Source organism: Salvia hispanica, chromosome 6, assembly GCF_029641045.1.
Source record: "Salvia hispanica isolate PSC_SH4W2 chromosome 6, Shi_PSC_v1, whole genome shotgun sequence".
NCBI lineage: Eukaryota > Viridiplantae > Streptophyta > Magnoliopsida > Lamiales > Lamiaceae > Salvia > Salvia hispanica.
The window spans coordinates 34,213,916-34,241,277 of record NC_142697.1 but is presented as its reverse complement, the minus strand read 5'-3'; the positions used below and the strand labels follow the sequence as shown (position 1 = coordinate 34,241,277).

Below are 27,362 nucleotides of genomic sequence, written 5' to 3'. Positions count from 1 at the left end.
TCAAGCATCGAGGGGAGGTGGCATTCGAAACCCCACCGGCCGTAGTCTGCATGCTGTGAATTGCAATTTTATGCATTTGCAGTATACTATTGAAGTGCCTGCTAATCGATTGTCTTGACCGCGTGAAATTAGTTTTCATTGTATGATTCTTTTGATAATGTGCTCGAATGTACAAAATATTGCAACTTACTCATCAATTGTTAGTTTACTTACAGATCTTGGTCATCCAATTGTTTCAAGCATGTTAACTATATGTAATTTTTCATGACATATGGTATCATTGTCATAATTGAGTATGTAAATGCAACGCGATCCGCAAAGCTCATTCGTAGAATGTCGGGCCTTTAAATGATTTTCCAATAATATGATGTGCAATAGCAATTTTAATCACAAAACATCATTAGCTTTAAGCTTTAATGTTTGCGTTTTCTTTATTTGGATACAAACGACAAGAATAAATAATTCCAAATTTACAACTAAGTATTGAGCATTGAACAAACTTGATGCAAGATGCTCGATCATGCTTACCTACCATTGAGAGGTCGAGTATGCTCGATCAAGCATTTAATCCTCGAATTAACTTTGTGCGTTTTTTATGCAATATGCTTGATTGTGTGCTTGCTTAACAATTTGAGGTTGAGCATCGTGGCATTGCCCGGTTCAATTACTATAGCCCGCTGCAGCGTAGACATGTTCGGGTTTAAGCCCAAACAAGACATAAGGAGCTCAATTTCTTAGTTACGTGTTACCTGGTTAAGGGCCACCGTTGTTGATGCCCTTAGGGCCGCCTGCTTAACCCGTTGTCTCATCGCTTGCCTTTACCCTTTAGGCACCCTCGTTCCAACGGAGGCAGCGAAGCCGGAGTTTAAAATTTGAGGATAAAAGAAAATTTTCTCCAATTTTTTGAATTTTAGAATAACGATGTCTCCATTAGAATTAAGAGTGCAATTAATTTCGAAAATAAAGAAAACAATACTCTGTAGTATTTAATGTGAAGAAGCCCTAAATTCTAATATTTTTGCCGCTGCTACTCTTTCTTCTTCACTGTAAGCATTCCATTTCTACCATCAATGGAGCGCAATTTCTTCACAAATCTGCCATCTGAAATCACCACCGACATCCTCTCACGCCTCCCTCTCCGAAGCATTGCATTGAGCAAGTGTGTTTGCAAATCATGGCTCAATCTGCTCGATTTCGACGATTTCAAATTCAAAACCCCACCCGCCCTAGCTCTCTTGCAGCAGACAAACTCAACTCGGTGCTCGATTTTCGAATTTGAAGACGAAGACGGAGCCGATCTAGAGATCCATGATCTTCACTACATTCCGCTCACACATTTCGAAATTAGAGACGAAAATTCAGAAATACTGGTAGGTATGGCTGCAAATGGATTGCTTTTTATACACTCACAGGGAGGGTTTCCTCAAATTCCTCTTTTTATATGCAATCTGATCACTCGTCAATATATCGAGCTCTGGTGCCCTGAGGAATACATTGTAGATGATGACGATGATGATGATGATGATGTACATATTATGCTTAGTTATGGATTTGGAATGAGCAAAATTAGCGGGCAATATAAGGTGCTCTGTAATTATATAGACGCGAGTTCCGACTCTTATCGTCATGTATACACCCTTGGAACAGGAACATGGAGGCTTGTTGAGGCTGGCGCTGTTTCTGGTCTCGGAACCTGTTCACCTGGATACTTTGTTTTTAACGGCATCCTCCATTGGGTAGGAGGAGAAGATGATTTGGCTCATACCTTATGGGTTTGTGGTTTTGATCTTGAAAACGAATGTTTTGACATCTTCTCTCCTCCTCCTCCTCCGTCTGTAGATGGACGTGGCAGTCAAACCAGGGAGTTGTCTACTTTGATGGACTGCCTTTGTTATTCGTACACATGGGAAGATGATATTGTCATCTGGTTGATGAAGGAGTACCAGGTCGAGGAATCTTGGACCAATCTGTACAAGATAAGTAGAAATGGTTTTGATTTGGATTGGGATTTTGCATCTGATTGGAAATATATGGGTGTTAAACCAATTAGACTTTTTAAAGATGGTGACGTTTTGATGCTGCTGGACCAAAAGAAACTCATCTACTACTCCAACAAGACAAAAACTATTCAACAAGTAGGTATGTTAAATGATGCAACTGCGCAGAATTACGTTAGTGCCATGATTTTCACTCCAAGCCTTTTCTCCTTCAAGAATTTCGTATTCGAGAATGTGATCTCGTTTTAGTTAGTCTAGATTTGTGTGTTTGTATGGAAGTTTTGTTTGTGGTGTAGTTTTTGGATTATAAGTCTTCTTTGTTGTTTCCTGTTCAGTTTTGGCCTTATCTTGTTGACCCGACACACACTATATGTGGGGCCTGGGTACTATATATATTTTTGGATGTTGTATGTAATATTGTTGTCGCTACTGCACCTATACTATCTCTTGCGATTTTGCAATAATGCGCATCAATTAACCCCAAATTGTACCCTAAATGGAATTTTGTTAATTACCTCTGTTATGGAGAGCCTTTCATGGGCTTTTGTCAGAGGTTCAATCAGATTTCGACGTCCTTGGTCCAGATTCTGCAGTTTCAGCATCAGGCAACCAGAAAGTATGTTGAGATTTTGTTTATTGGTTGCTGTTTGATTTGGTCTTACTGTTTGACCTGACACACACTGTTTGCAAGCCTGTACATATATTTTGCGATGTTGTCTATATTCTCTTTCTAGTTAATAATGTTGGTCTACGTCTATGTTTATCCCTATCTGTTGTTGTTCGTTTCAAATGTTTATTGTGTCAAGCCAACACGCACGATTTGTTAGGCTTGATTAGCTAGTGTATATATTAATGCGGGCTGTTGATTATTATCTCATTCTAGTCTGTAATGTTAATCTACATTTTTTGTTATCGGGCTGTTTGAACAAAAATTAAATCACATTGTTGTCGTGTTCGTTTTTGTGCTAAGACTTTTCTTATCTTGTCTTCTACGGGTTTGTCATGAAGGAAGGAAGGCTCTTTAACACAAAATTAGAACTTAAAGAAGAACAATCCTCCAAAGAAGCCTATTGTTGTTTTAAGAGATGTCAAACTCTTCAAAATAGGAAATGTTTATGGGAAGCAACTCTAACCTAGAAATGTAAATTAACTAAAAACTAATTAAACAAGGAAACAGACCCTCAAACTTGAAAAGTAATGTTGACATAATGTAGATACAGCTGAATATAATTTCAAGATTATAATGGAGATCACAATCTTGGTCTCTATCAACTACCCCGATGTGGAAACAGCTTTGCACACATAGCTGGCTTCGCAAATGAATTACTGCCTGTGTTATTCTCACACATTGGGCGGTATATTATCATAGGTATGTTTAAGGATGCAGCTATCGGTTTCCTTACGATTATAATAGTTTTATAGATAACTCTCCTAAATTATTTTCATATACTCCATTATTTGTTATAGTAAATATTCCTTCCAATTTTGATTAAATTTCTAAAATATTTTTATATACTTAAATATATCCTATAAACTAATACTCATATTCCTAAAAAAAACTAAGTCACTATATCCAAATCTTCTAAATGATTTATTCAAGATTTGATTAAGATTTAAGAAAGAAATATCATTACATCAAGCCAATAATATCACCAAATCATGTAACTGAATCATGCCTAATATTTTGTCTGAGTTTTGTGTTATAAAAAAAGTGGCCCATATTCGGAAGAGAAGAACCCTGATTCTTAATTTTATTAATTTCTGTTGTTAATGGAGCTTAATTACTTCACAAATCTACCATAAGAAATCACCACTGAAATCCACTCATGGCTCTCTATCCGAAGCCTTGCTATCAACAAATCCGTTTGCAAACCATGGCGCGATCTTTTGAAATCCGATGATTTTGTCAAATCCAAAATCAAAACCCCGCCCGCCCTAGTTCGATTGACGTCGAGCAGATGGTGGAAGTCAACTCGGTGCACGATTTTCGAGATTGAAGACGTAGATAATTTGGAGAGCCATGATCTTCACTACCATCCGCTCATAGATTTCAAGATCAAAGGACTAATGGAAGGCTACAGAGTGCGAAAGCACTGTGTCGCCGCTAATGGATTGCTTCTTATTTACTCAAGATTTAGCAATCTTATTTACATATGCAATCCGATCACTCATGAGTATACCGAGCCCTACTGCCCTGTGACCGGATCATGTGATGCGATTTGGATTTGATGTCAGCGAAATAAGTGGGCAATATAAGGTGATTTGTATCATTTCGTTCCATAAATCCGACTCTCATTATGTGTACACCCTCGGAACAGGAACATGGAGGTGCCTTGAAGGCGGCACGGTTTTTGGTTTCGAATTCGATTTAGTTGGGTGCATAGTATGTAATGGCAACCTCCATTGGAAAGTAGTTGACTTGAGTCATCAAATGGATTTGTAGTTTTGACCTTAAACAGAACGTTTTAGCATCTTCTCCCTTCCTCTTGCGGGAATTAGAGATGGGGAATTATCTGTTTTGAGGGACTGCCTGTGTTATTCTTATTACAACGAACGCCAAGATGAAATTCTCATTTGGACGATGAAGGAATACCAAGTTAGTGAATCTTGGACCATAGAGTACAACATGAGTACTACTTATTTTGATAGGCATTATACACAGTTGAAGCAATTAAAATTTTTAAAGATGGTGATGTTTTGATGTTGCTGGACCATTCTATTAAAATCTACTACTCCAACAAGACTAGAACTCTCCAACAAGTCAATATGTTGAACGATGCAGATGCAGACTATGCCCTGATTTTCAATCCTAGTCTTCTCTCACTGAAGAGTTTCGGTTTCGAGAATGTGATCTTGTTTTAACTACATATGTGTTTGTGTCGAATGTTTGGTTGTCTTTGTAGGCTCATCTGGAACTGTTTATGGATTGATTTTTTTTCATCCGGAGCTTGTTTGTGCGTTCTAATGAATAAAAGGTAATTTAATTCTTTTATCTTAAGTAAATTACGGAAGCATAATTATAAATTTAGCATGAAAACAGTTCGAAATGTATCAAAGTTTTTTCCCATCTGACACCAACAAGTTAATATGATGAAGGATGCAGATGCAAAGAATGGTTATGCCCTGATTTTCAAACCTAGCCTTCTCTCACTCAAGAGTTTCAGATTTGAGAATGTGATCTCGTTCTAGTCCATAATTGTAGTCTACATTTGTGTGTTTGTGTCGAAGATTTTTTGTGTGTGTAGTTTTCCAGTTCTAAGGCTTCTTTGTCATTTATTGTTCGGGTTTGGCCTTGTTGTGTCGAATAAAAATTGTAGTTTAATTTATTCATTCGAATGAATTCCATGCGAATCATACACATAGTTGTTACTTACAAAAGTGGAATTATCTAACACAACACATCAAACAATTAACCACACACACATACAAATTGATATAAGTAGTTTGAGGTTTTAATTTTGATTTATATTCTTTTATTAAGAATAAGGTTGCATTTTCACAATTAAAATTACAGTGTAGGCAATATTTTTTACGGATAAATAAAAAAATAGGAGTATAAAAAGTTCTAAGAAGAAGCAAAATTCTAGGTTTGGACCGGTCTGGAAAACCCATTTTGAAAAATGGGACACTTTTTCATGATGAAAATGGTGTTGAAGATTATATGTAATCGGTGCAAACGATATGCCTTATTGAGAGGATTAGTAGGTCTTTTCGGAGGACTGTCTTGGGCCTCTCCGATAACAACCGCCTTTTCTCCATATCATTTGGTGCGTGAATGCAGTGGCGGAACCAGAAATTTAAATAAGCCGAGGCTAATTTTTTACTTTTTTTTTAAATATAGTATGAAAATATTTAATTTTACATATAATGTCTATACAATTTTTACGACATACTAGATGATACTCCCTTTGTCCGCGAATAGGAGTCTTGTTTTTCATTTTAGTCCGTCCGCAAATAAGAGTTTCGGTTTCTTTTTACTGTAAATGGTAATAAGATCTCACATTTCACTAACTCATTCCAATCACATTTCATTTTAAACTAATACTATGTACAAGTGGAATTCAATTCCACTAACTTTTTTTCAGTCACTTTTCTTCAACATTTCTTAAAACTTGTGCCTTCAAAAAATGAGACTCCTAATAGTAGATAGAGTGACTAATTGTTTTGAGCAAGTAGTCGTACCTTCAAATCGCTGAAGAATTATCTCATTTTTAAATTTTTTTTTTTTAAAATTCTTTCTCAATCTTAGATAGCTAAGATATCATTCCCATTTATCTCCCATTCTACTTTTCAAATCTATAATAATAAGTTGTATCCAAGTCCAAATCCAAGTAAGGTATTGAGGCATAAAAAATTTATAAACATAAAAAGCACAATTACGTACACTATTGCTCCAAATTAGATTATTATATTCGATTTTATTATATTTTGTAATTTTATCAAATAATTAACATTTACATACCCTAATATCCATCAAAATTCTTACCAGAATCGTGCAAATCTCTGGCAGGGGCGTGACTCGTGATTATTAATTTGGGCTAATTATGTCAAAGCATCATTAGTTAATTTAGTACTACACTAAAGGCCAAAAATAAAAAGCGGCCCAAAAATAAAATAATTGGTCCAAAAATTAAGAAGCCCAAGTCTTTGTCTTCTGCCCTAATTCAATTTCAGAGACGCAGAGAGCGGCGCTGAGCGGAACTCGCTGGAACTGGACGATTGGAGTGCAGGGGCGGATGCCGGTCGGAGGAAGGCCGTATAAGAGGGAATCGGGGTCTGGTGCCGGCTAAGCCCCCGCTGGCGCGGGGGCTTGGCCCTGTGTAGTTCCGCCGCTGCGTGAATGACTCAATGGATTTGACACAGTGGCGGATTCAGGATTAAAAAATGGAGGGGGCGGAATAAAATAATAAAATATTAAATATAATACTCCAATATGTTTTTTTAGCAAAATGAAAGTCTATTACAATTCAAGTAGCTCTAGCATCTGTTAACCGAGACAACTGATTTCTAAGGTATCCATATCTTGAAAATCCTATCTTGAAAACGTTTCAAGATTCTTTCATTAGAAACACTAGCAAAGATGGATCTTTCATTATATACTACCAAACTGTCATTCAACCACTCATCTTCCATCCTATTCCACTAGTCAGTCTTGACAAATTTCATTGCTGGAAATACTCTTTCAACAGATGCAGTCGCTACGGGTAAGATCAATACCAACTCAATCGGGCGATAAACCAACGAAAAAACTATCTTTCTTAGTTTCAACAATCTTCTGAGATAGGCTAGCCAAATCTTCAATAGCATTCTAGCGTGCATCTCTTCTCACAATATCAACAAAAGTTTCAAGTTGTTTAAACAATTCAGTATGTTGAGTCGATGTGAAGTCTTTTGGGTAAAGAGTAGCAAGATGAACAAGCTTATCAATTTTAAAAGCAGCGAAATCATTTTTTGGATCGAGGCATGCCATACAACTTAGCAAGTCTGTGGATGTTATTTCAATTGAGCATGGGGTAATGGTTATTTTTTCGGTCAACGGGGCGACGTCGGAGGCAACGGAGGGGGCAGATATGGAAAATATACATCCAGGATAAAGGAAAATTAGTCGCAAGGTGGGGGCGACCGCCCCCACCTGCCCCCGCCTGGATCCGCCACTGATTTGACAGATGAAGCTAGTGATCTTCATTATATCTTGAGATTATAATAGTTTTGTCGAAGATTACTTTAAATTTGAGGAATTGTTTCCTTATTTATTTATTTATATGTTGCTTTACTTTCCTTGAATAGACTTATTAGAAGTCCTATAAATAGCTTCTCTTTACACTCTTAGCTAGATATCTCGAAAAATAAAGTGTATATTATCGTATAAATAGTAGCCTTCAGTGAGGGGAATATTAGGCCTCTTCAAAGGATAGTATAGGGTTTCTTCGGAGTATTGTTCTTCTATTGAGTTTGGCTTTTCTCTATTTTCGTTATTTTTTTTTATCGAATTATCTTTACTCCATATCAACAGTTACAATGAGTGATGGTACCTACTCGCTCTTTAGAAGCATGCTCAGTTTGACATGCCATTGCGCGTGGAAAGGATTGGAGAAGGCCGCGTTGGAACTAACGCCAAGTTCAGTATCATAAACACGTTCGATGCTAGTGTTCGAGGTTCGTGCACCACACATTAATCACACACCAACAACACAGAGCCAACACAACCCTTACTTCCTCTTGCATCTGCGGAGGTACTGTGTTTGATTCCTTTTTCTACCAAATTTAAAAAATACAAAATTAATTGGATTTAAAAAAGCAAAAAAAGAATAAATAAGACTCCTACTGAGAAGAAACCCTAATTACCAATTCACAAAGCAAACGCAACTCTGCCGCAATTTTCATTTCTTCTTCTTCAAGCATTGATTCAAATCCATCAATGGGGAGGCGTGATTTCTTCATAAATCTACCATCAGTGCTCACCACCAACATCCTCTCACGCCTCCCTCTCCGAACCCTTGCAATCAGCAAATGCGTCTGCAAACCATGGCGCAATCTCCTCTGCTCTCTCGATTTCGCCAAATCCCTTCTTTCCGATTTCGAAACCCCTCCCGACCTTGCTTGCTTGACGCCGTCGATATTCTACAACGAGTCTGGCTCAACTCGCTGCACACTTTTCGAACTCGAAGAGGAAGTCCTAATCGATGATGAAGAACGCGAAGACCATAATCAAAATCTCCACGAATTCCAAACCGAAGACGAAGATGAAGAAGAAGATGAAGTCGATTGCCGATTTCCAAATCCAATTTTCCTTGAACTTCACTACAAGCGGCTCACAAATTTCTATACTCAGCTCGGAGAAGCCGGAGAATCAAACCCATATTCAATGGTAGGTATCGCAGCTAATGGATTGTTGCTTGTATACTCACAGTTAGGGCATCCTAGCATCCCTCTTTTTATATGGAATCCTCTCACTCGTCAATGCATCAATCTCTTCAGCCCCAAACAATCCATTTCCTATATATTTAAGTTGAGTTTTGGATTCGGTGTGAGTCGAATTAGTGGGGAATATAAGGTCGTCTGCATCAATCGCGATGGATCTGCTCATCACGCATACACCCTCGGAACGGGAACATGGAGGTGCCTTGAAGCGGGCGCTGCTTCTGGTTTTGCATTCAATTTAGATGGACGGGTCGTGTGTAACGGAAACCTCCATTGGACCGTGTATGACTCCACTCGCCCCTTGTTGATATGTGGTTTTGACGTTGAAACAGAATGTTTTAGCATCTTCTCTGCTCCTACTGCCGCTGTGGATGAGCGCCTAACTGTGGAGTTGAGTGTTTTGAGCGACTGTCTGTGTGTTTCTTATGCACCGGAGAATGAAATTGTCATCTGGTCAATGAAGGAATACCGAGACGAGGAATCTTGGACCATGGAGTACAGGTTGAGCACTTATGGTGTTAATTTTGACTATGGGATAGGGTCTGTTTATCCTATCAAAGTTTTCAATGATGGTGACGTTTTGATGTTGATGGTGCCGGAAGACTTTAACTTCTACTCCAGAATGAGGTGGCTCATCCACTACTCCAACAAGACAGGTACCATTGAACAGCTCGGGTTGATTGATGTACAGCTCGGTGTGATGGGGTTACCCGGTGTGGTCAAGGAAGATCTACGTTTGATCGAGGATGTGGATGTACGGAATCACCTCACCTATGCCATGATTTTCACTCTGTCCTTCTCTCACTAAAGAGTTTTGGAATTGAGAATGTAATCTCTCATTCTAGTTCATAATGTTGTTTTGTCGTTAGTTGGTCCTGTTTGTGTTGAAGGTTTCTTTGCAGTGTGGTGTTTGGGTTTGGCCTTATCCATGTCAACCCAACACGCACTATATGCCACCGTTAGATGGCGAATTGGTGTTGTTTGATACGATCATGAATAAAATTTGTTGATTAACTGAGAAGTATTCAACTATTACTTGATGCATTGATCTAGCATTGCAAGTACTGCTAGTTTTGATTTCGATTTTGATTGGGATTGTTTTTGAATGGTGTTTTTATCCATTTAAACTTTCCAAAGATGGTGACATTTTGATATTGCTAGAAAAATATTGGCTAGAGCAGGGAACAAGTTCTTTTAGTGAGACAAATCTCCTTGGTAAAGGAAGCATCGGTAAAGTCCTCAAAGCAACACTAGCAGATGGGACAGAAGTTGCGGTGAAAGTGTTCAACTTATAAGTAGAAGGAGCCATCAGGATCTTTGAAAGTGAGAGTCATATATTGAGCACTATTCGACATAGAAACTTGGTGAAGATACTTGGTTGTTGCAGTAACCCTGAATTCAAACCTTTGATTCTTGCATATATGCCGAATGGAAGCTTGGAGAAATGGCTGCATTCGGACAAGAATTGTCTTGATCTGGTGCAAAGACTACAAGTAGCAATAGATGTGGCGTTAGCTTTGGAATATCTTCATCATGACCATACATACCCTGTCATTCACTGTGATATAAAGCCAAGCAATGTGTTGCTTGATGCAGATATGACTGCTCATGTTGGGGACTTTGGTATCGCCAAGCTCTTTGACCACGACGAGGCTGTAGTTCACACTATAGCCAGGGGAACTATTGGTTATGCAGCACCAGGTGATGCGTAATTTATAAAATCTTGAATTTCACTTTCTTATTATGTTATTATGTTGATTGGTGTTGAACGTGTGAATTACAATTTGTAGAGTTTGGATCAGAAGGAACGGTATCTACAATGGGAGATGTATACTGTTATTATGGGATACTGTTGTTGGAGACGTTTACAAGCAAGAAACCGACAGATGATATGTTCAATGGAGAAATGAGCATAAAGGAGTGGGTGGGTAAAGCATTAAACGAAAATGCAATAAGCGTAGTTGTGGCCTCTGTTTTGGTATCAATAGAAGATGGACAATTCTCTGCAAAGTTAGAATGTGTGACATCTGTTTTTGAACTGGCGATGAAATGTTTGGCCTTTTTACCACATGAAAGAATCAACATGAAGCAAGTAGTAGCTGCTCTACAGAAGATCAAAGCAAAGTTTACAGTGGAAGATATGCAGAAGAAGCATCGCAGGTGATAGATTGTTAAATACTTGCTTTAGTTAAATAATAATGTTGTGTATGTTTGTGTGTCGAGGTATTTGGTGTGGCAAGTATGTTTGTATATTGTGGAGGGAGTAGTTTGTGAATTTTGTGAGTATTTATAGATTGCAAATGGTTGTATAGTGTGGAGGGAGTAGTAGTGATTTTGTGTGTATTTATGGATTTGAAGGGTTGTATAGTGTCTAGTATGTTGGCACAGATCTGTCCCGAACGCCAATTTTCTTTTTGGTACGAATTTCAAAAATTGTAAATGAAAATTGGTTGAAAAACTTAATATAATATATATATTAGTCTTATAATAAAATTTGAGCTAAATAAGTTAGTAAAATGTGTGATCTACTATGATAAAAAAAAAAAGAAAAAAAGAAGAAGTAAAAGTAGACTCTTAATACGAAACATACTTAAATGGGAAAAGTGAAGCTAGGACGGGGAAATATATGGGAATTGGGAATACATCTTATATCCTAAATTCCTAATATTGCTATTATTGCTCAACTGGAATTATTATTACCACAACTAAAGTTAAACTTTTATGTCACATTTTCAATCACAACACATCCAACTAAATCAATCAACTTATTAGAAATGGCCACTCACTCCTTAAAAGGCCTCATAAGGGGAGGGTTATCCACACTTATATAGGTGAGCTAGGATCGTCACCAAGTCGATGTGGGACAAGATATAGAGAGTTTTAACACGTCCCCTCATGTGTGGGCCAGAATGACACATCGGACTTCTATCACGTGGGTAGGCAAGAGAAGAGATAAAGAGATATAATCCATCATCGGACTTGAAATTACAATAATAGTAGGATATGGATATCCTATTGCACTCACGATACACACACTGCAAACTCGTTCACACCACCACCACCATAGATGGCAAGATATCACCGGAATCGAAACGTGAACTTCGGCTGGCCATTCGGAAGGAAGATCCCGAAATATCTAAAATAAAGGAAAGATATCAAGCAATAAAATCCCTCGTTCAAGTTTTCTCCCGCTTCTTCTACGTATGTTTGAGTTCTCCATTAATGGGGCGTGATTTCTTCCAAATTCTGCCATCAGAATTAACGACCAACATCCTCTCACGCGTCCCTATTCCGAACCATTGCAATCAGCAAATGCGTTTGCAAATCATGGCTCAATCTGCTCGATTCCGACTACTTCAAAATAAAAACCCCTCCCGCCTTAGTTTGCTTGAAGGAGAACGCTTCTCGTTGAACGATTTTCGAACTTGAAGACGAAGCCGATTTGGAGAGTCACGATCTTCATTATGTTCCGTTAACGGATTTCCATACACCTCACGGATGCGAACCAATGGGATGTACCGCTGCTAATGGATTGCTTCTTCTATACACAATTAGAAGAGATGTTGAAAATCTGGTTTAACATATGCAATCCTCTCACTCGTCAATATATTGTGCTCTGCCATCCTAAGATAAGTGGGCAATATAAGGTGGTCTGTATCACTGAGGTTGGTGGATCTGAGTATTTTCAAGTATACATCCTCGGAACGGGAATATGGATGCGCGTTGAAACCGGCGTTGCTTCTGGTTTCACATTCTGTTATCTTGTTCAACATGCTGCATGTAATGGGAACCTCCATCGGACGGTGGATGTTTTGGATAGACCTTGCTTTCGGATCTGTGGTTTTGATGTTGAAACAGAATATTTTAGCATCTTCTCTCCTCCTGCACCTCTAACTCTTCTTGATGATAGAGTTGATGATTTACATTTGGTGTTTAATGTTGTTAGCGACTTCTTGTGTTTTTGTTACACAGTGGATTATGAAATTATCATCTGGCTAATGAAAGAATACAGAGTTGAGGAATCTTGGTCCATAGAGTACAAGTTGAGTACTATTGGTTTTGATATCGATGGTGGTTGGGTTAACAATTTTGCTTGTCGTATCAAAATGTTCAAAGATGGCGACGTTTTGATGATACTTGATGGAGAAGACCTTATCTACTACTCCAACAAGACAAGAAGTACTCAACATATAGGTATGTTTAATGATGCAAATGAGGGGTATTACGTTAATGTTGCAACCATTTTCACTCCTAGCCTTTTCAAACTAGAGAGTTTCGGATTAGAGAATGTGATCTCGTTCCAAATCATAATTTTAGTCTACATTTTTGTTTTGGTCGTTATATGGCCTTATTTACATTATGTCATTATGATCCACTTATTTTCACATCTCACTTCCTCCATTAATTCTCTCTCCCACTTACTAGTTACTACATATATACTCTCATAAAAAATCAAAATCTCTGTCTTGTTTTTGTATTATCTATGCGTTGCTATGTTTTGCTTAACATTTCTGTATTAGTATAAACTATTCTTTGCTATGGTGTTTGCACATGTACAAAATGTTTTGGTCGTTATATGGCCTTATTTACATTATGTCATTAAGATGCGTTTGTATTGAATGTTTTATTATCGTGTGGTGTTTGGATATTACCTTTTGATGCTGTGTTGTTATCTTATCTGGCTAATGTAGTACTATCATCGTCATTAAAAAATACTCACCCCGTCCCACTATAGGAATCACTCATATTGTGGGCACAAATTTTAAGAAATATAAAGAATAGTGGTTAAAATAAGTTAGTGGAACCACTTTTTTTTATTAGTTTAAAACGTGAGTGAAGTGAGTTAGTGGATTGTGGGACCTACTTATCATTTATGGTAATAATGAAGTGCGACTCTTGTTGTGAGACGGACCAAAATGCAATGTGTGACTCCTATTGTCGGATGGAGGGAGTAGAAACTTTTAAAATGACACCGGTTTTAATACACAATTGGTAAGACTGAGCGAAAAATGAGTAAAGTAAGAGATAGGAAGAAAAAAGCATTGGAAGTAGTGTTAGTGGATTATGTTTCCCACTTAAACTAAAAAGTTTATATTTTTAAGGGACATACTAAAATGGAAATAGTTTTGATTTTTAAGGAGGGAGGTAGCATATACATATTGTGGAGCACCGTATATACTAGAATCACTTTTGCTAGAGTGATTTCAAGTTTTGGTATTTTATTTATAGCCACCATTTAAGAATCATCAGACCGAATATTTAAGTCTTCTTGAATAGGAAAATCGATCTTGTGATTGTGAAAGGACGATAGGATGTTTGCGAGATGCGTTGTTCCGGGGATGGACAAGGAACGTGCATGTTACAAGATGTAATAAGTTTGGAATACAATTTAGCTAGTTCAAAAGATGATGAAAAGAAATTTAGTTTGTAAGACATTCACCTCCAACAAATAAGTTGGATTTTGGAAGTAGAGTATAGAGTAAACGAGGAACCATTACTGATCACTTTAAAAATCTGGTTGATCCTGTAAACTTTTCAAGCTGCCCCGCTAATTAAATTTTATAATAGCAAATTATGATCTTACCTTAATTTTTTTTTATTGTTTTACAAGTCTATTTGAAAATATTGTGTTATGTTATACTCCCTCCGTACCACTTAAGATGACATATTTTTCTTTTTAATTTGTCCCAACTAAGATGACACGTTTCTTTTTTTTAGGAAACTCTTTCTTTCTAATTAACAAATCCAATCACTTTTTTTTCACTCCTATTAAAATATTCATCTTTCTTTCTCTTTCTATTTTAATATTTACATCCACTTTTTCTCTCTTTAATTAAACACATTAACTAATACCTCCTCAGATCTAGTGGCGACCAAGAAATTAGGAAGCACCAATTTGACTCATTAACTTCAGACTTGTCATCAATTTGAAGTCTGGTTGGTTGTTGGCGAGTGAAGACATTTCAACTACTTATTATATTATAAGAATACTTTTTTGAAATTTAAAATTTAATGTAATTAGTTATCACTTTATTAGTTGAAGTAGTTATTATTTTTTTGGTAAAAGGAAGAAGTTATTTATTTAGTGGTAAATGTTCATGTGAGAATCATTTTTATTAATATACTTCCTCCGTCCACGAAAAATAGAGCATATTTGCTATTTTTGGTTGTTCGCGAAAAATAGAGCACATTTGCTATTTTTGGTTATCCACGAAAAATAGAGCACATTTTAAAAAGAAAAGTTTTCAACAACTTATCTCCTTACTTTTTTTCATTCTCTCTTACTAATAATAGAGACCCCACATTCCACTAACACTACTTCTCTCTTACTTTTTTTCTTTTCTCTCTTACTTTACCAATTAAACATTAAAACTCGTGTTGTTCATAATGTGTCCTATTTTGTCGTGGAAGGGAGAATATTTTTTTTTCTATGTCTTTCTTATTTTATTAATTTTGAATTAAAAATCATGCCGTTTAAGAAATTTTCAATTTTAAGAAACAAAGGGCCTATGTCTTTTAAAGATAGATTACATTTATTATTTTGGAATGTCTCTTAAAAATAGATCAATTCTATTTAAGAAAATATTTTTTTTCTAATAAGGTGAGTCTCATTCTACACTAACTATACTCCAATTACTTTTTCTTTCTGTCTCTTTTACTTTACCAATTTTATATTAAAACCATTATAGATTCAAATGTTTTCTATTATTTAGGAACAAAATGAGTACATATTTAGTCTGATTTGGTGATATTAGGCATGATTTTATCATATTTATTTTCTAAATCTTAATTAAAATCTCCAAAATATTTTCCATATAATATTAGACGTGAATTAGGCGTAATGAAAATATCCTAAGTCTTTTCCATATAATATCAGATGTGATTTAGGAGTAATATTTATTTTCTAAATCTTAAATAAAATCATGTAAAATTTTTTAATCCAAAGTTCACCCTAAAATTTTAATAAAATCACGGTTATACTAGTTTTATAGATAAAACTTCTAAATCTTTTTCATTCCCTATTATTTTTTGTTTAATTAAATATTTCTCTTAAATATTTTTATATATTTCAATATATTCTACAAACTAATACTCATATTCTAATTAAAAAACCAAGTCTCTCTATATCACAAAATATACACAGCTACTTTTCAATAATGGAGGTTGATAACTTCACAAATCTACCAACAGAAATCACCACCGAAATCCTGTCACGTCTCTCTAAGAAAAGCCTTGCAATAAGCAAATCTGTTTGCAAAGCATTCGTCAAATCCAAAATCAAACACCACCCGCCCTAGTTCAATTTTATGGGGGGAATAACTCTACTCGGTGCAAGATTATCGAAATTGAAGACGAAGACGAAGCTGATCTGGAGAGCCACGATCTTCACTACCATCCGCTCACAGATTTGGTGATCCCTCACGGATACACAAGACAAATGTTAGGCATCACTGCTAATGCATTGCTTCTTCTCTACTCACTATCAAGAAAAGGTAATCCTATTTACATATGCAATTTGATCAGTCGTGAATATACCGAGCTCAGTTACCCTGACGACTCCACTCCGTATATGTTGTTGCAATTGGGATTAGGTGTGAGCAAAATAAGTGGGAAATATAAGGTGCTCTCAATCAACGCGGACACCGGTTCCGGCTCTCATTTTGTAAACACCCTCGGAACGAAAACATGGAGGAGCATTGATGCGGGGGCTGCTTCTGGTTTAAGTATCTAGGGTGGACCCGTTTTATTATGTAATGACAACCTCCATTGGTTGGTATATGATTGGAGGAAAGGCAAATGGGTAGTTTGTGCTTTTGACGTTGAAACATGTTTTAGCATCTTCTCTCTTCCTCCTATGGATATTAGACATGGGCAATTGTCTGTTTTGAGGGACTGCCTGTGCTATTCTTACTACATACACAACAACGATGAAATTGTAATCTGGACGATGAAGGAATACCAAGTCAATGAATCTTGGATCACAGAGTACAAGATGAGTACTATTGGTTTAGGTTTATCTCTTCTTAAGGAACATATATCTGTTGAAGCATTTAAACTTTTTAAAGATGGTGATGTTTTGATGTTGCTGGACAGTTCTTTTCTAGTCTACTACTCCAACAAGACTAGAACTCTTCTAGAAGTTAATGTGTTGAAGGATGCAGATGCAAAGAAGGGTTTTGCCTTGATTTTCAATCTTAGCCTTCTCCCACTCAAGAGTTTGGGATTCAAGAATGTGATCTCGTTTTAATCCATAATTATAGTCTACATATGTGTTCGTGTCGAATGTTTGATTGTCTTTGTAGGCTCCTCTGAAACTATTTATGGATTGATTGTTATTCATCCGGAGCTTGTTTGTGCCATCTAATGAATTAAAGGTAATATAAGTCTTTTATCTTAAGTAAATTACAGAAACATAATTATAACTTTAGCATGAATTAATTCGAAATGTATCTCAGTTTTTTCCCATTTGACACCAACCGCATTAAAATGAATTATTGTTGTGATGGTGGTCTTAGCCATGTTGTTACTTGTTTGTGTTGCCAATTTTAGAAGGTGGTTTGTGGCGGTGGTGAGTTTAATGCATTATCGTGCGAACAACCAACGAGCATTCTAGGTAGGACTTAGAACGTATCGGTCAAGCATCGAGGGGAGGTGGCATTCGAAACCCCACCGGCCGTAGTCTGCATGCTGTGAATTGCAATTTTATGCATTTGCAGTATACTATTGAAGTGCCTGCTAATCGATTGTCTTGACCGCGTGAAATTAGTTTTCATTGTATGATTCTTTTGATAATGTGCTCGAATGTACAAAAAATTGCAACTTACTCATCAATTGTTAGTTTACTTACAGATCTTGGTCATCCAATTGTTTCAAGCATGTTAACTATATGTAATTTTTCATGACATATGGTATCATTGTCATAATTGAGTATGTAAATGCAACGCGATCCGCAAAGCTCATTCGTAGAATGTCGGGCCTTTAAATGATTTTCCAATAATATGATGTGCAATAGCAATTTTAATCACAAAACATCATTAGCTTTAAGCTTTAATGTTTGCGTTTTCTTTATTTGGATACAAACGACAAGAATAAATAATTCCAAATTTACAACTAAGTATTGAGCATTGAACAAACTTGATGCAAGATGCTCGATCATGCTTACCTACCATTGAGAGGTCGAGTATGCTCGATCAAGCATTTAATCCTCGAATTAACTTTGTGCGTTTTTTATGCAATATGCTTGATTGTGTGCTTGCTTAACAATTTGAGGTTGAGCATCGTGGCATTGCCCGGTTCAATTACTATAGCCCGCTGCAGCGTAGACATGTTCGGGTTTAAGCCCAAACAAGACATAAGGAGCTCAATTTCTTAGTTACGTGTTACCTGGTTAAGGGCCACCGTTGTTGATGCCCTTAGGGCCGCCTGCTTAACCCGTTGTCTCATCGCTTGCCTTTACCCTTTAGGCACCCTCGTTCCAACGGAGGCAGCGAAGCCGGAGTTTAAAATTTGAGGATAAAAGAAAATTTTCTCCAATTTTTTGAATTTTAGAATAACGATGTCTCCATTAGAATTAAGAGTGCAATTAATTTCGAAAATAAAGAAAACAATACTCTGTAGTATTTAATGTGAAGAAGCCCTAAATTCTAATATTTTTGCCGCTGCTACTCTTTCTTCTTCACTGTAAGCATTCCATTTCTACCATCAATGGAGCGCAATTTCTTCACAAATCTGCCATCTGAAATCACCACCGACATCCTCTCACGCCTCCCTCTCCGAAGCATTGCATTGAGCAAGTGTGTTTGCAAATCATGGCTCAATCTGCTCGATTTCGACGATTTCAAATTCAAAACCCCACCCGCCCTAGCTCTCTTGCAGCAGACAAACTCAACTCGGTGCTCGATTTTCGAATTTGAAGACGAAGACGGAGCCGATCTAGAGATCCATGATCTTCACTACATTCCGCTCACACATTTCGAAATTAGAGACGAAAATTCAGAAATACTGGTAGGTATGGCTGCAAATGGATTGCTTTTTATACACTCACAGGGAGGGTTTCCTCAAATTCCTCTTTTTATATGCAATCCGATCACTCGTCAATATATCGAGCTCTGGTGCCCTGAGGAATACATTGTAGATGATGACGATGATGATGATGATGATGTACATATTATGCTTAGTTATGGATTTGGAATGAGCAAAATTAGCGGGCAATATAAGGTGCTCTGTAATTATATAGACGCGAGTTCCGACTCTTATCGTCATGTATACACCCTTGGAACAGGAACATGGAGGCTTGTTGAGGCTGGCGCTGTTTCTGGTCTCGGAACCTGTTCACCTGGATACTTTGTTTTTAACGGCATCCTCCATTGGGTAGGAGGAGAAGATGATTTGGCTCATACCTTATGGGTTTGTGGTTTTGATCTTGAAAACGAATGTTTTGACATCTTCTCTCCTCCTCCTCCTCCGTCTGTAGATGGACGTGGCAGTCAAACCAGGGAGTTGTCTACTTTGATGGACTGCCTTTGTTATTCGTACACATGGGAAGATGATATTGTCATCTGGTTGATGAAGGAGTACCAGGTCGAGGAATCTTGGACCAATCTGTACAAGATAAGTAGAAATGGTTTTGATTTGGATTGGGATTTTGCATCTGATTGGAAATATATGGGTGTTAAACCAATTAGACTTTTTAAAGATGGTGACGTTTTGATGCTGCTGGACCAAAAGAAACTCATCTACTACTCCAACAAGACAAAAACTATTCAACAAGTAGGTATGTTAAATGATGCAACTGCGCAGAATTACGTTAGTGCCATGATTTTCACTCCAAGCCTTTTCTCCTTCAAGAATTTCGTATTCGAGAATGTGATCTCGTTTTAGTTAGTCTAGATTTGTGTGTTTGTATGGAAGTTTTGTTTGTGGTGTAGTTTTTGGATTATAAGTCTTCTTTGTTGTTTCCTGTTCAGTTTTGGCCTTATCTTGTTGACCCGACACACACTATATGTGGGGCCTGGGTACTATATATATTTTTGGATGTTGTATGTAATATTGTTGTCGCTACTGCACCTATACTATCTCTTGCGATTTTGCAATAATGCGCATCAATTAACCCCAAATTGTACCCTAAATGGAATTTTGTTAATTACCTCTGTTATGGAGAGCCTTTCATGGGCTTTTGTCAGAGGTTCAATCAGATTTCGACGTCCTTGGTCCAGATTCTGCAGTTTCAGCATCAGGCAACCAGAAAGTATGTTGAGATTTTGTTTATTGGTTGCTGTTTGATTTGGTCTTACTGTTTGACCTGACACACACTGTTTGCAAGCCTGTACATATATTTTGCGATGTTGTCTATATTCTCTTTCTAGTTAATAATGTTGGTCTACGTCTATGTTTATCCCTATCTGTTGTTGTTCGTTTCAAATGTTTATTGTGTCAAGCCAACACGCACGATTTGTTAGGCTTGATTAGCTAGTGTATATATTAATGCGGGCTGTTGATTATTATCTCATTCTAGTCTGTAATGTTAATCTACATTTTTTGTTATCGGGCTGTTTGAACAAAAATTAAATCACATTGTTGTCGTGTTCGTTTTTGTGCTAAGACTTTTCTTATCTTGTCTTCTACGGGTTTGTCATGAAGGAAGGAAGGCTCTTTAACACAAAATTAGAACTTAAAGAAGAACAATCCTCCAAAGAAGCCTATTGTTGTTTTAAGAGATGTCAAACTCTTCAAAATAGGAAATGTTTATGGGAAGCAACTCTAACCTAGAAATGTAAATTAACTAAAAACTAATTAAACAAGGAAACAGACCCTCAAACTTGAAAAGTAATGTTGACATAATGTAGATACAGCTGAATATAATTTCAAGATTATAATGGAGATCACAATCTTGGTCTCTATCAACTACCCCGATGTGGAAACAGCTTTGCACACATAGCTGGCTTCGCAAATGAATTACTGCCTGTGTTATTCTCACACATTGGGCGGTATATTATCATAGGTATGTTTAAGGATGCAGCTATCGGTTTCCTTACGATTATAATAGTTTTATAGATAACTCTCCTAAATTATTTTCATATACTCCATTATTTGTTATAGTAAATATTCCTTCCAATTTTGATTAAATTTCTAAAATATTTTTATATACTTAAATATATCCTATAAACTAATACTCATATTCCTAAAAAAAACTAAGTCACTATATCCAAATCTTCTAAATGATTTATTCAAGATTTGATTAAGATTTAAGAAAGAAATATCATTACATCAAGCCAATAATATCACCAAATCATGTAACTGAATCATGCCTAATATTTTGTCTGAGTTTTGTGTTATAAAAAAAGTGGCCCATATTCGGAAGAGAAGAACCCTGATTCTTAATTTTATTAATTTCTGTTGTTAATGGAGCTTAATTACTTCACAAATCTACCATAAGAAATCACCACTGAAATCCACTCATGGCTCTCTATCCGAAGCCTTGCTATCAACAAATCCGTTTGCAAACCATGGCGCGATCTTTTGAAATCCGATGATTTTGTCAAATCCAAAATCAAAACCCCGCCCGCCCTAGTTCGATTGACGTCGAGCAGATGGTGGAAGTCAACTCGGTGCACGATTTTCGAGATTGAAGACGTAGATAATTTGGAGAGCCATGATCTTCACTACCATCCGCTCATAGATTTCAAGATCAAAGGACTAATGGAAGGCTACAGAGTGCGAAAGCACTGTGTCGCCGCTAATGGATTGCTTCTTATTTACTCAAGATTTAGCAATCTTATTTACATATGCAATCCGATCACTCATGAGTATACCGAGCCCTACTGCCCTGTGACCGGATCATGTGATGCGATTTGGATTTGATGTCAGCGAAATAAGTGGGCAATATAAGGTGATTTGTATCATTTCGTTCCATAAATCCGACTCTCATTATGTGTACACCCTCGGAACAGGAACATGGAGGTGCCTTGAAGGCGGCACGGTTTTTGGTTTCGAATTCGATTTAGTTGGGTGCATAGTATGTAATGGCAACCTCCATTGGAAAGTAGTTGACTTGAGTCATCAAATGGATTTGTAGTTTTGACCTTAAACAGAACGTTTTAGCATCTTCTCCCTTCCTCTTGCGGGAATTAGAGATGGGGAATTATCTGTTTTGAGGGACTGCCTGTGTTATTCTTATTACAACGAACGCCAAGATGAAATTCTCATTTGGACGATGAAGGAATACCAAGTTAGTGAATCTTGGACCATAGAGTACAACATGAGTACTACTTATTTTGATAGGCATTATACACAGTTGAAGCAATTAAAATTTTTAAAGATGGTGATGTTTTGATGTTGCTGGACCATTCTATTAAAATCTACTACTCCAACAAGACTAGAACTCTCCAACAAGTCAATATGTTGAACGATGCAGATGCAGACTATGCCCTGATTTTCAATCCTAGTCTTCTCTCACTGAAGAGTTTCGGTTTCGAGAATGTGATCTTGTTTTAACTACATATGTGTTTGTGTCGAATGTTTGGTTGTCTTTGTAGGCTCATCTGGAACTGTTTATGGATTGATTTTTTTTCATCCGGAGCTTGTTTGTGCGTTCTAATGAATAAAAGGTAATTTAATTCTTTTATCTTAAGTAAATTACGGAAGCATAATTATAAATTTAGCATGAAAACAGTTCGAAATGTATCAAAGTTTTTTCCCATCTGACACCAACAAGTTAATATGATGAAGGATGCAGATGCAAAGAATGGTTATGCCCTGATTTTCAAACCTAGCCTTCTCTCACTCAAGAGTTTCAGATTTGAGAATGTGATCTCGTTCTAGTCCATAATTGTAGTCTACATTTGTGTGTTTGTGTCGAAGATTTTTTGTGTGTGTAGTTTTCCAGTTCTAAGGCTTCTTTGTCATTTATTGTTCGGGTTTGGCCTTGTTGTGTCGAATAAAAATTGTAGTTTAATTTATTCATTCGAATGAATTCCATGCGAATCATACACATAGTTGTTACTTACAAAAGTGGAATTATCTAACACAACACATCAAACAATTAACCACACACACATACAAATTGATATAAGTAGTTTGAGGTTTTAATTTTGATTTATATTCTTTTATTAAGAATAAGGTTGCATTTTCACAATTAAAATTACAGTGTAGGCAATATTTTTTACGGATAAATAAAAAAATAGGAGTATAAAAAGTTCTAAGAAGAAGCAAAATTCTAGGTTTGGACCGGTCTGGAAAACCCATTTTGAAAAATGGGACACTTTTTCATGATGAAAATGGTGTTGAAGATTATATGTAATCGGTGCAAACGATATGCCTTATTGAGAGGATTAGTAGGTCTTTTCGGAGGACTGTCTTGGGCCTCTCCGATAACAACCGCCTTTTCTCCATATCATTTGGTGCGTGAATGCAGTGGCGGAACCAGAAATTTAAATAAGCCGAGGCTAATTTTTTACTTTTTTTTTAAATATAGTATGAAAATATTTAATTTTACATATAATGTCTATACAATTTTTACGACATACTAGATGATACTCCCTTTGTCCGCGAATAGGAGTCTTGTTTTTCATTTTAGTCCGTCCGCAAATAAGAGTTTCGGTTTCTTTTTACTGTAAATGGTAATAAGATCTCACATTTCACTAACTCATTCCAATCACATTTCATTTTAAACTAATATTATGTACAAGTGGAATTCAATTCCACTAACTTTTTTTCAGTCACTTTTCTTCAACATTTCTTAAAACTTGTGCCTTCAAAAAATGAGACTCCTAATAGTAGATAGAGTGACTAATTGTTTTGAGCAAGTAGTCGTACCTTCAAATCGCTGAAGAATTATCTCATTTTTAAATTTTTTTTTTTTAAAATTCTTTCTCAATCTTAGATAGCTAAGATATCATTCCCATTTATCTCCCATTCTACTTTTCAAATCTATAATAATAAGTTGTATCCAAGTCCAAATCCAAGTAAGGTATTGAGGCATAAAAAATTTATAAACATAAAAAGCACAATTACGTACACTATTGCTCCAAATTAGATTATTATATTCGATTTTATTATATTTTGTAATTTTATCAAATAATTAACATTTACATACCCTAATATCCATCAAAATTCTTACCAGAATCGTGCAAATCTCTGGCAGGGGCGTGACTCGTGATTATTAATTTGGGCTAATTATGTCAAAGCATCATTAGTTAATTTAGTACTACACTAAAGGCCAAAAATAAAAAGCGGCCCAAAAATAAAATAATTGGTCCAAAAATTAAGAAGCCCAAGTCTTTGTCTTCTCCCCTAATTCAATTTCAGAGACGCAGAGAGCGGCGCTGAGCGGAACTCGCTGGAACTGGACGATTGGAGTGCAGGGGCGGATGCCGGTCGGAGGAAGGCCGTATAAGAGGGAATCGGGGTCTGGTGCCGGCTAAGCCCCCGCTGGCGCGGGGCCTTGGCCCTGTGTAGTTCCGCCGCTGCGTGAATGACTCAATGGATTTGACACAGTGGCGGATTCAGGATTAAAAAATGGAGGGGGCGGAATAAAATAATAAAATATTAAATATAATACTCCAATATGTTTTTTTAGCAAAATGAAAGTCTATTACAATTCAAGTAGCTCTAGCATCTGTTAACCGAGACAACTGATTTCTAAGGTATCCATATCTTGAAAATCCTATCTTGAAAACGTTTCAAGATTCTTTCATTAGAAACACTAGCAAAGATGGATCTTTCATTATATACTACCAAACTGTCATTCAACCACTCATCTTCCATCCTATTCCACTAGTCAGTCTTGACAAATTTCATTGCTGGAAATACTCTTTCAACAGATGCAGTCGCTACGGGTAAGATCAATACCAACTCAATCGGGCGATAAACCAACGAAAAAACTATCTTTCTTAGTTTCAACAATCTTCTGAGATAGGCTAGCCAAATCTTCAATAGCATTCTAGCGTGCATCTCTTCTCACAATATCAACAAAAGTTTCAAGTTGTTTAAACAATTCAGTATGTTGAGTCGATGTGAAGTCTTTTGGGTAAAGAGTAGCAAGATGAACAAGCTTATCAATTTTAAAAGCAGCGAAATCATTTTTTGGATCGAGGCATGCCATACAACTTAGCAAGTCTGTGGATGTTATTTCAATTGAGCATGGGGTAATGGTTATTTTTTCGGTCAACGGGGCGACGTCGGAGGCAACGGAGGGGGCAGATATGGAAAATATACATCCAGGATAAAGGAAAATTAGTCGCAAGGTGGGGGCGACCGCCCCCACCTGCCCCCGCCTGGATCCGCCACTGATTTGACAGATGAAGCTAGTGATCTTCATTATATCTTGAGATTATAATAGTTTGGTCGAAGATTACTTTAAATTTGAGGAATTGTTTCCTTATTTATTTATTTATATGTTGCTTTACTTTCCTTGAATAGACTTATTAGAAGTCCTATAAATAGCTTCTCTTTACACTCTTAGCTAGATATCTCGAAAAATAAAGTGTATATTATCGTATAAATAGTAGCCTTCAGTGAGGGGAATATTAGGCCTCTTCAAAGGATAGTATAGGGTTTCTTCGGAGTATTGTTCTTCTATTGAGTTTGGCTTTTCTCTATTTTCGTTATTTTTTTTTATCGAATTATCTTTACTCCATATCAACAGTTACAATGAGTGATGGTACCTACTCGCTCTTTAGAAGCATGCTCAGTTTGACATGCCATTGCGCGTGGAAAGGATTGGAGAAGGCCGCGTTGGAACTAACGCCAAGTTCAGTATCATAAACACGTTCGATGCTAGTGTTCGAGGTTCGTGCACCACACATTAATCACACACCAACAACACAGAGCCAACACAACCCTTACTTCCTCTTGCATCTGCGGAGGTACTGTGTTTGATTCCTTTTTCTACCAAATTTAAAAAATACAAAATTAATTGGATTTAAAAAAGCAAAAAAAGAATAAATAAGACTCCTACTGAGAAGAAACCCTAATTACCAATTCACAAAGCAAACGCAACTCTGCCGCAATTTTCATTTCTTCTTCTTCAAGCATTGATTCAAATCCATCAATGGGGAGGCGTGATTTCTTCATAAATCTACCATCAGTGCTCACCACCAACATCCTCTCACGCCTCCCTCTCCGAACCCTTGCAATCAGCAAATGCGTCTGCAAACCATGGCGCAATCTCCTCTGCTCTCTCGATTTCGCCAAATCCCTTCTTTCCGATTTCGAAACCCCTCCCGACCTTGCTTGCTTGACGCCGTCGATATTCTACAACGAGTCTGGCTCAACTCGCTGCACACTTTTCGAACTCGAAGAGGAAGTCCTAATCGATGATGAAGAACGCGAAGACCATAATCAAAATCTCCACGAATTCCAAACCGAAGACGAAGATGAAGAAGAAGATGAAGTCGATTGCCGATTTCCAAATCCAATTTTCCTTGAACTTCACTACAAGCGGCTCACAAATTTCTATACTCAGCTCGGAGAAGCCGGAGAATCAAACCCATATTCAATGGTAGGTATCGCAGCTAATGGATTGTTGCTTGTATACTCACAGTTAGGGCATCCTAGCATCCCTCTTTTTATATGGAATCCTCTCACTCGTCAATGCATCAATCTCTTCAGCCCCAAACAATCCATTTCCTATATATTTAAGTTGAGTTTTGGATTCGGTGTGAGTCGAATTAGTGGGGAATATAAGGTCGTCTGCATCAATCGCGATGGATCTGCTCATCACGCATACACCCTCGGAACGGGAACATGGAGGTGCCTTGAAGCGGGCGCTGCTTCTGGTTTTGCATTCAATTTAGATGGACGGGTCGTGTGTAACGGAAACCTCCATTGGACCGTGTATGACTCCACTCGCCCCTTGTTGATATGTGGTTTTGACGTTGAAACAGAATGTTTTAGCATCTTCTCTGCTCCTACTGCCGCTGTGGATGAGCGCCTAACTGTGGAGTTGAGTGTTTTGAGCGACTGTCTGTGTGTTTCTTATGCACCGGAGAATGAAATTGTCATCTGGTCAATGAAGGAATACCGAGACGAGGAATCTTGGACCATGGAGTACAGGTTGAGCACTTATGGTGTTAATTTTGACTATGGGATAGGGTCTGTTTATCCTATCAAAGTTTTCAATGATGGTGACGTTTTGATGTTGATGGTGCCGGAAGACTTTAACTTCTACTCCAGAATGAGGTGGCTCATCCACTACTCCAACAAGACAGGTACCATTGAACAGCTCGGGTTGATTGATGTACAGCTCGGTGTGATGGGGTTACCCGGTGTGGTCAAGGAAGATCTACGTTTGATCGAGGATGTGGATGTACGGAATCACCTCACCTATGCCATGATTTTCACTCTGTCCTTCTCTCACTAAAGAGTTTTGGAATTGAGAATGTAATCTCTCATTCTAGTTCATAATGTTGTTTTGTCGTTAGTTGGTCCTGTTTGTGTTGAAGG

The 27,362-nt window shown here is 37.2% G+C and overlaps 5 protein-coding genes across 5 annotated transcripts; all 5 read left to right on the top strand.

Annotated features, from left to right (window-relative positions):
• Positions 1 to 1,070: 1,070 nt before the first annotated feature.
• LOC148923674 (F-box/kelch-repeat protein At3g23880-like) lies at positions 1,071 to 2,246 on the top strand. The gene has a single exon (XM_089061575.1). The coding sequence runs from the start codon at positions 1,071 to 1,073 to the stop codon at positions 2,244 to 2,246; it is 1,176 nt and encodes a 391-aa protein (XP_088917701.1).
• Positions 2,247 to 8,415: 6,169 nt separating this feature from the next.
• LOC148923673 (putative F-box protein At3g10240) lies at positions 8,416 to 9,726 on the top strand. The gene has a single exon (XM_089061574.1). It carries the CDS (start codon positions 8,416 to 8,418, stop codon positions 9,724 to 9,726), a length of 1,311 nt encoding a protein of 436 aa, XP_088917700.1.
• A 306-nt stretch (positions 9,727 to 10,032) lies between these two features.
• On the top strand, positions 10,033 to 11,309 carry LOC125203123 (putative LRR receptor-like serine/threonine-protein kinase At3g47570). Its single transcript, XM_048101409.2, has 2 exons — positions 10,033 to 10,619; positions 10,709 to 11,309. Exons 1-2 carry the CDS (start codon positions 10,340 to 10,342, stop codon positions 11,080 to 11,082), a joined length of 654 nt encoding a protein of 217 aa, XP_047957366.1. The 5' UTR covers positions 10,033 to 10,339; the 3' UTR covers positions 11,083 to 11,309.
• Positions 11,310 to 18,623: 7,314 nt separating this feature from the next.
• LOC148923672 (F-box/kelch-repeat protein At3g23880-like) lies at positions 18,624 to 19,799 on the top strand. Its single transcript, XM_089061573.1, has one exon. It carries the CDS (start codon positions 18,624 to 18,626, stop codon positions 19,797 to 19,799), a length of 1,176 nt encoding a protein of 391 aa, XP_088917699.1.
• Positions 19,800 to 25,968: 6,169 nt separating this feature from the next.
• On the top strand, positions 25,969 to 27,279 carry LOC148923671 (putative F-box protein At3g10240). The gene has a single exon (XM_089061572.1). The coding sequence runs from the start codon at positions 25,969 to 25,971 to the stop codon at positions 27,277 to 27,279; it is 1,311 nt and encodes a 436-aa protein (XP_088917698.1).
• The last annotated feature ends 83 nt before the right edge of the window (positions 27,280 to 27,362 follow it).

What these genes read in the sequence shown, in the direction of transcription:
- LOC148923674 (XM_089061575.1), top strand. Translation starts at nt 1,071, where the DNA reads ATGGAGCGCAATTTCTTCACAAATCTGCCATCTGAAATCACCACCGAC.
- LOC148923673 (XM_089061574.1), top strand. Translation starts at nt 8,416, where the DNA reads ATGGGGAGGCGTGATTTCTTCATAAATCTACCATCAGTGCTCACCACC.
- LOC125203123 (XM_048101409.2), top strand. Translation starts at nt 10,340, where the DNA reads ATGCCGAATGGAAGCTTGGAGAAATGGCTGCATTCGGACAAGAATTGT. An exon ending in TATTGGTTATGCAGCACCAG is followed by an intron (nt 10,620 to 10,708) that starts GTGATGCGTAAT and finishes TACAATTTGTAG; the next exon opens with AGTTTGGATCAGAAGGAACG.
- LOC148923672 (XM_089061573.1), top strand. Translation starts at nt 18,624, where the DNA reads ATGGAGCGCAATTTCTTCACAAATCTGCCATCTGAAATCACCACCGAC.
- LOC148923671 (XM_089061572.1), top strand. Translation starts at nt 25,969, where the DNA reads ATGGGGAGGCGTGATTTCTTCATAAATCTACCATCAGTGCTCACCACC.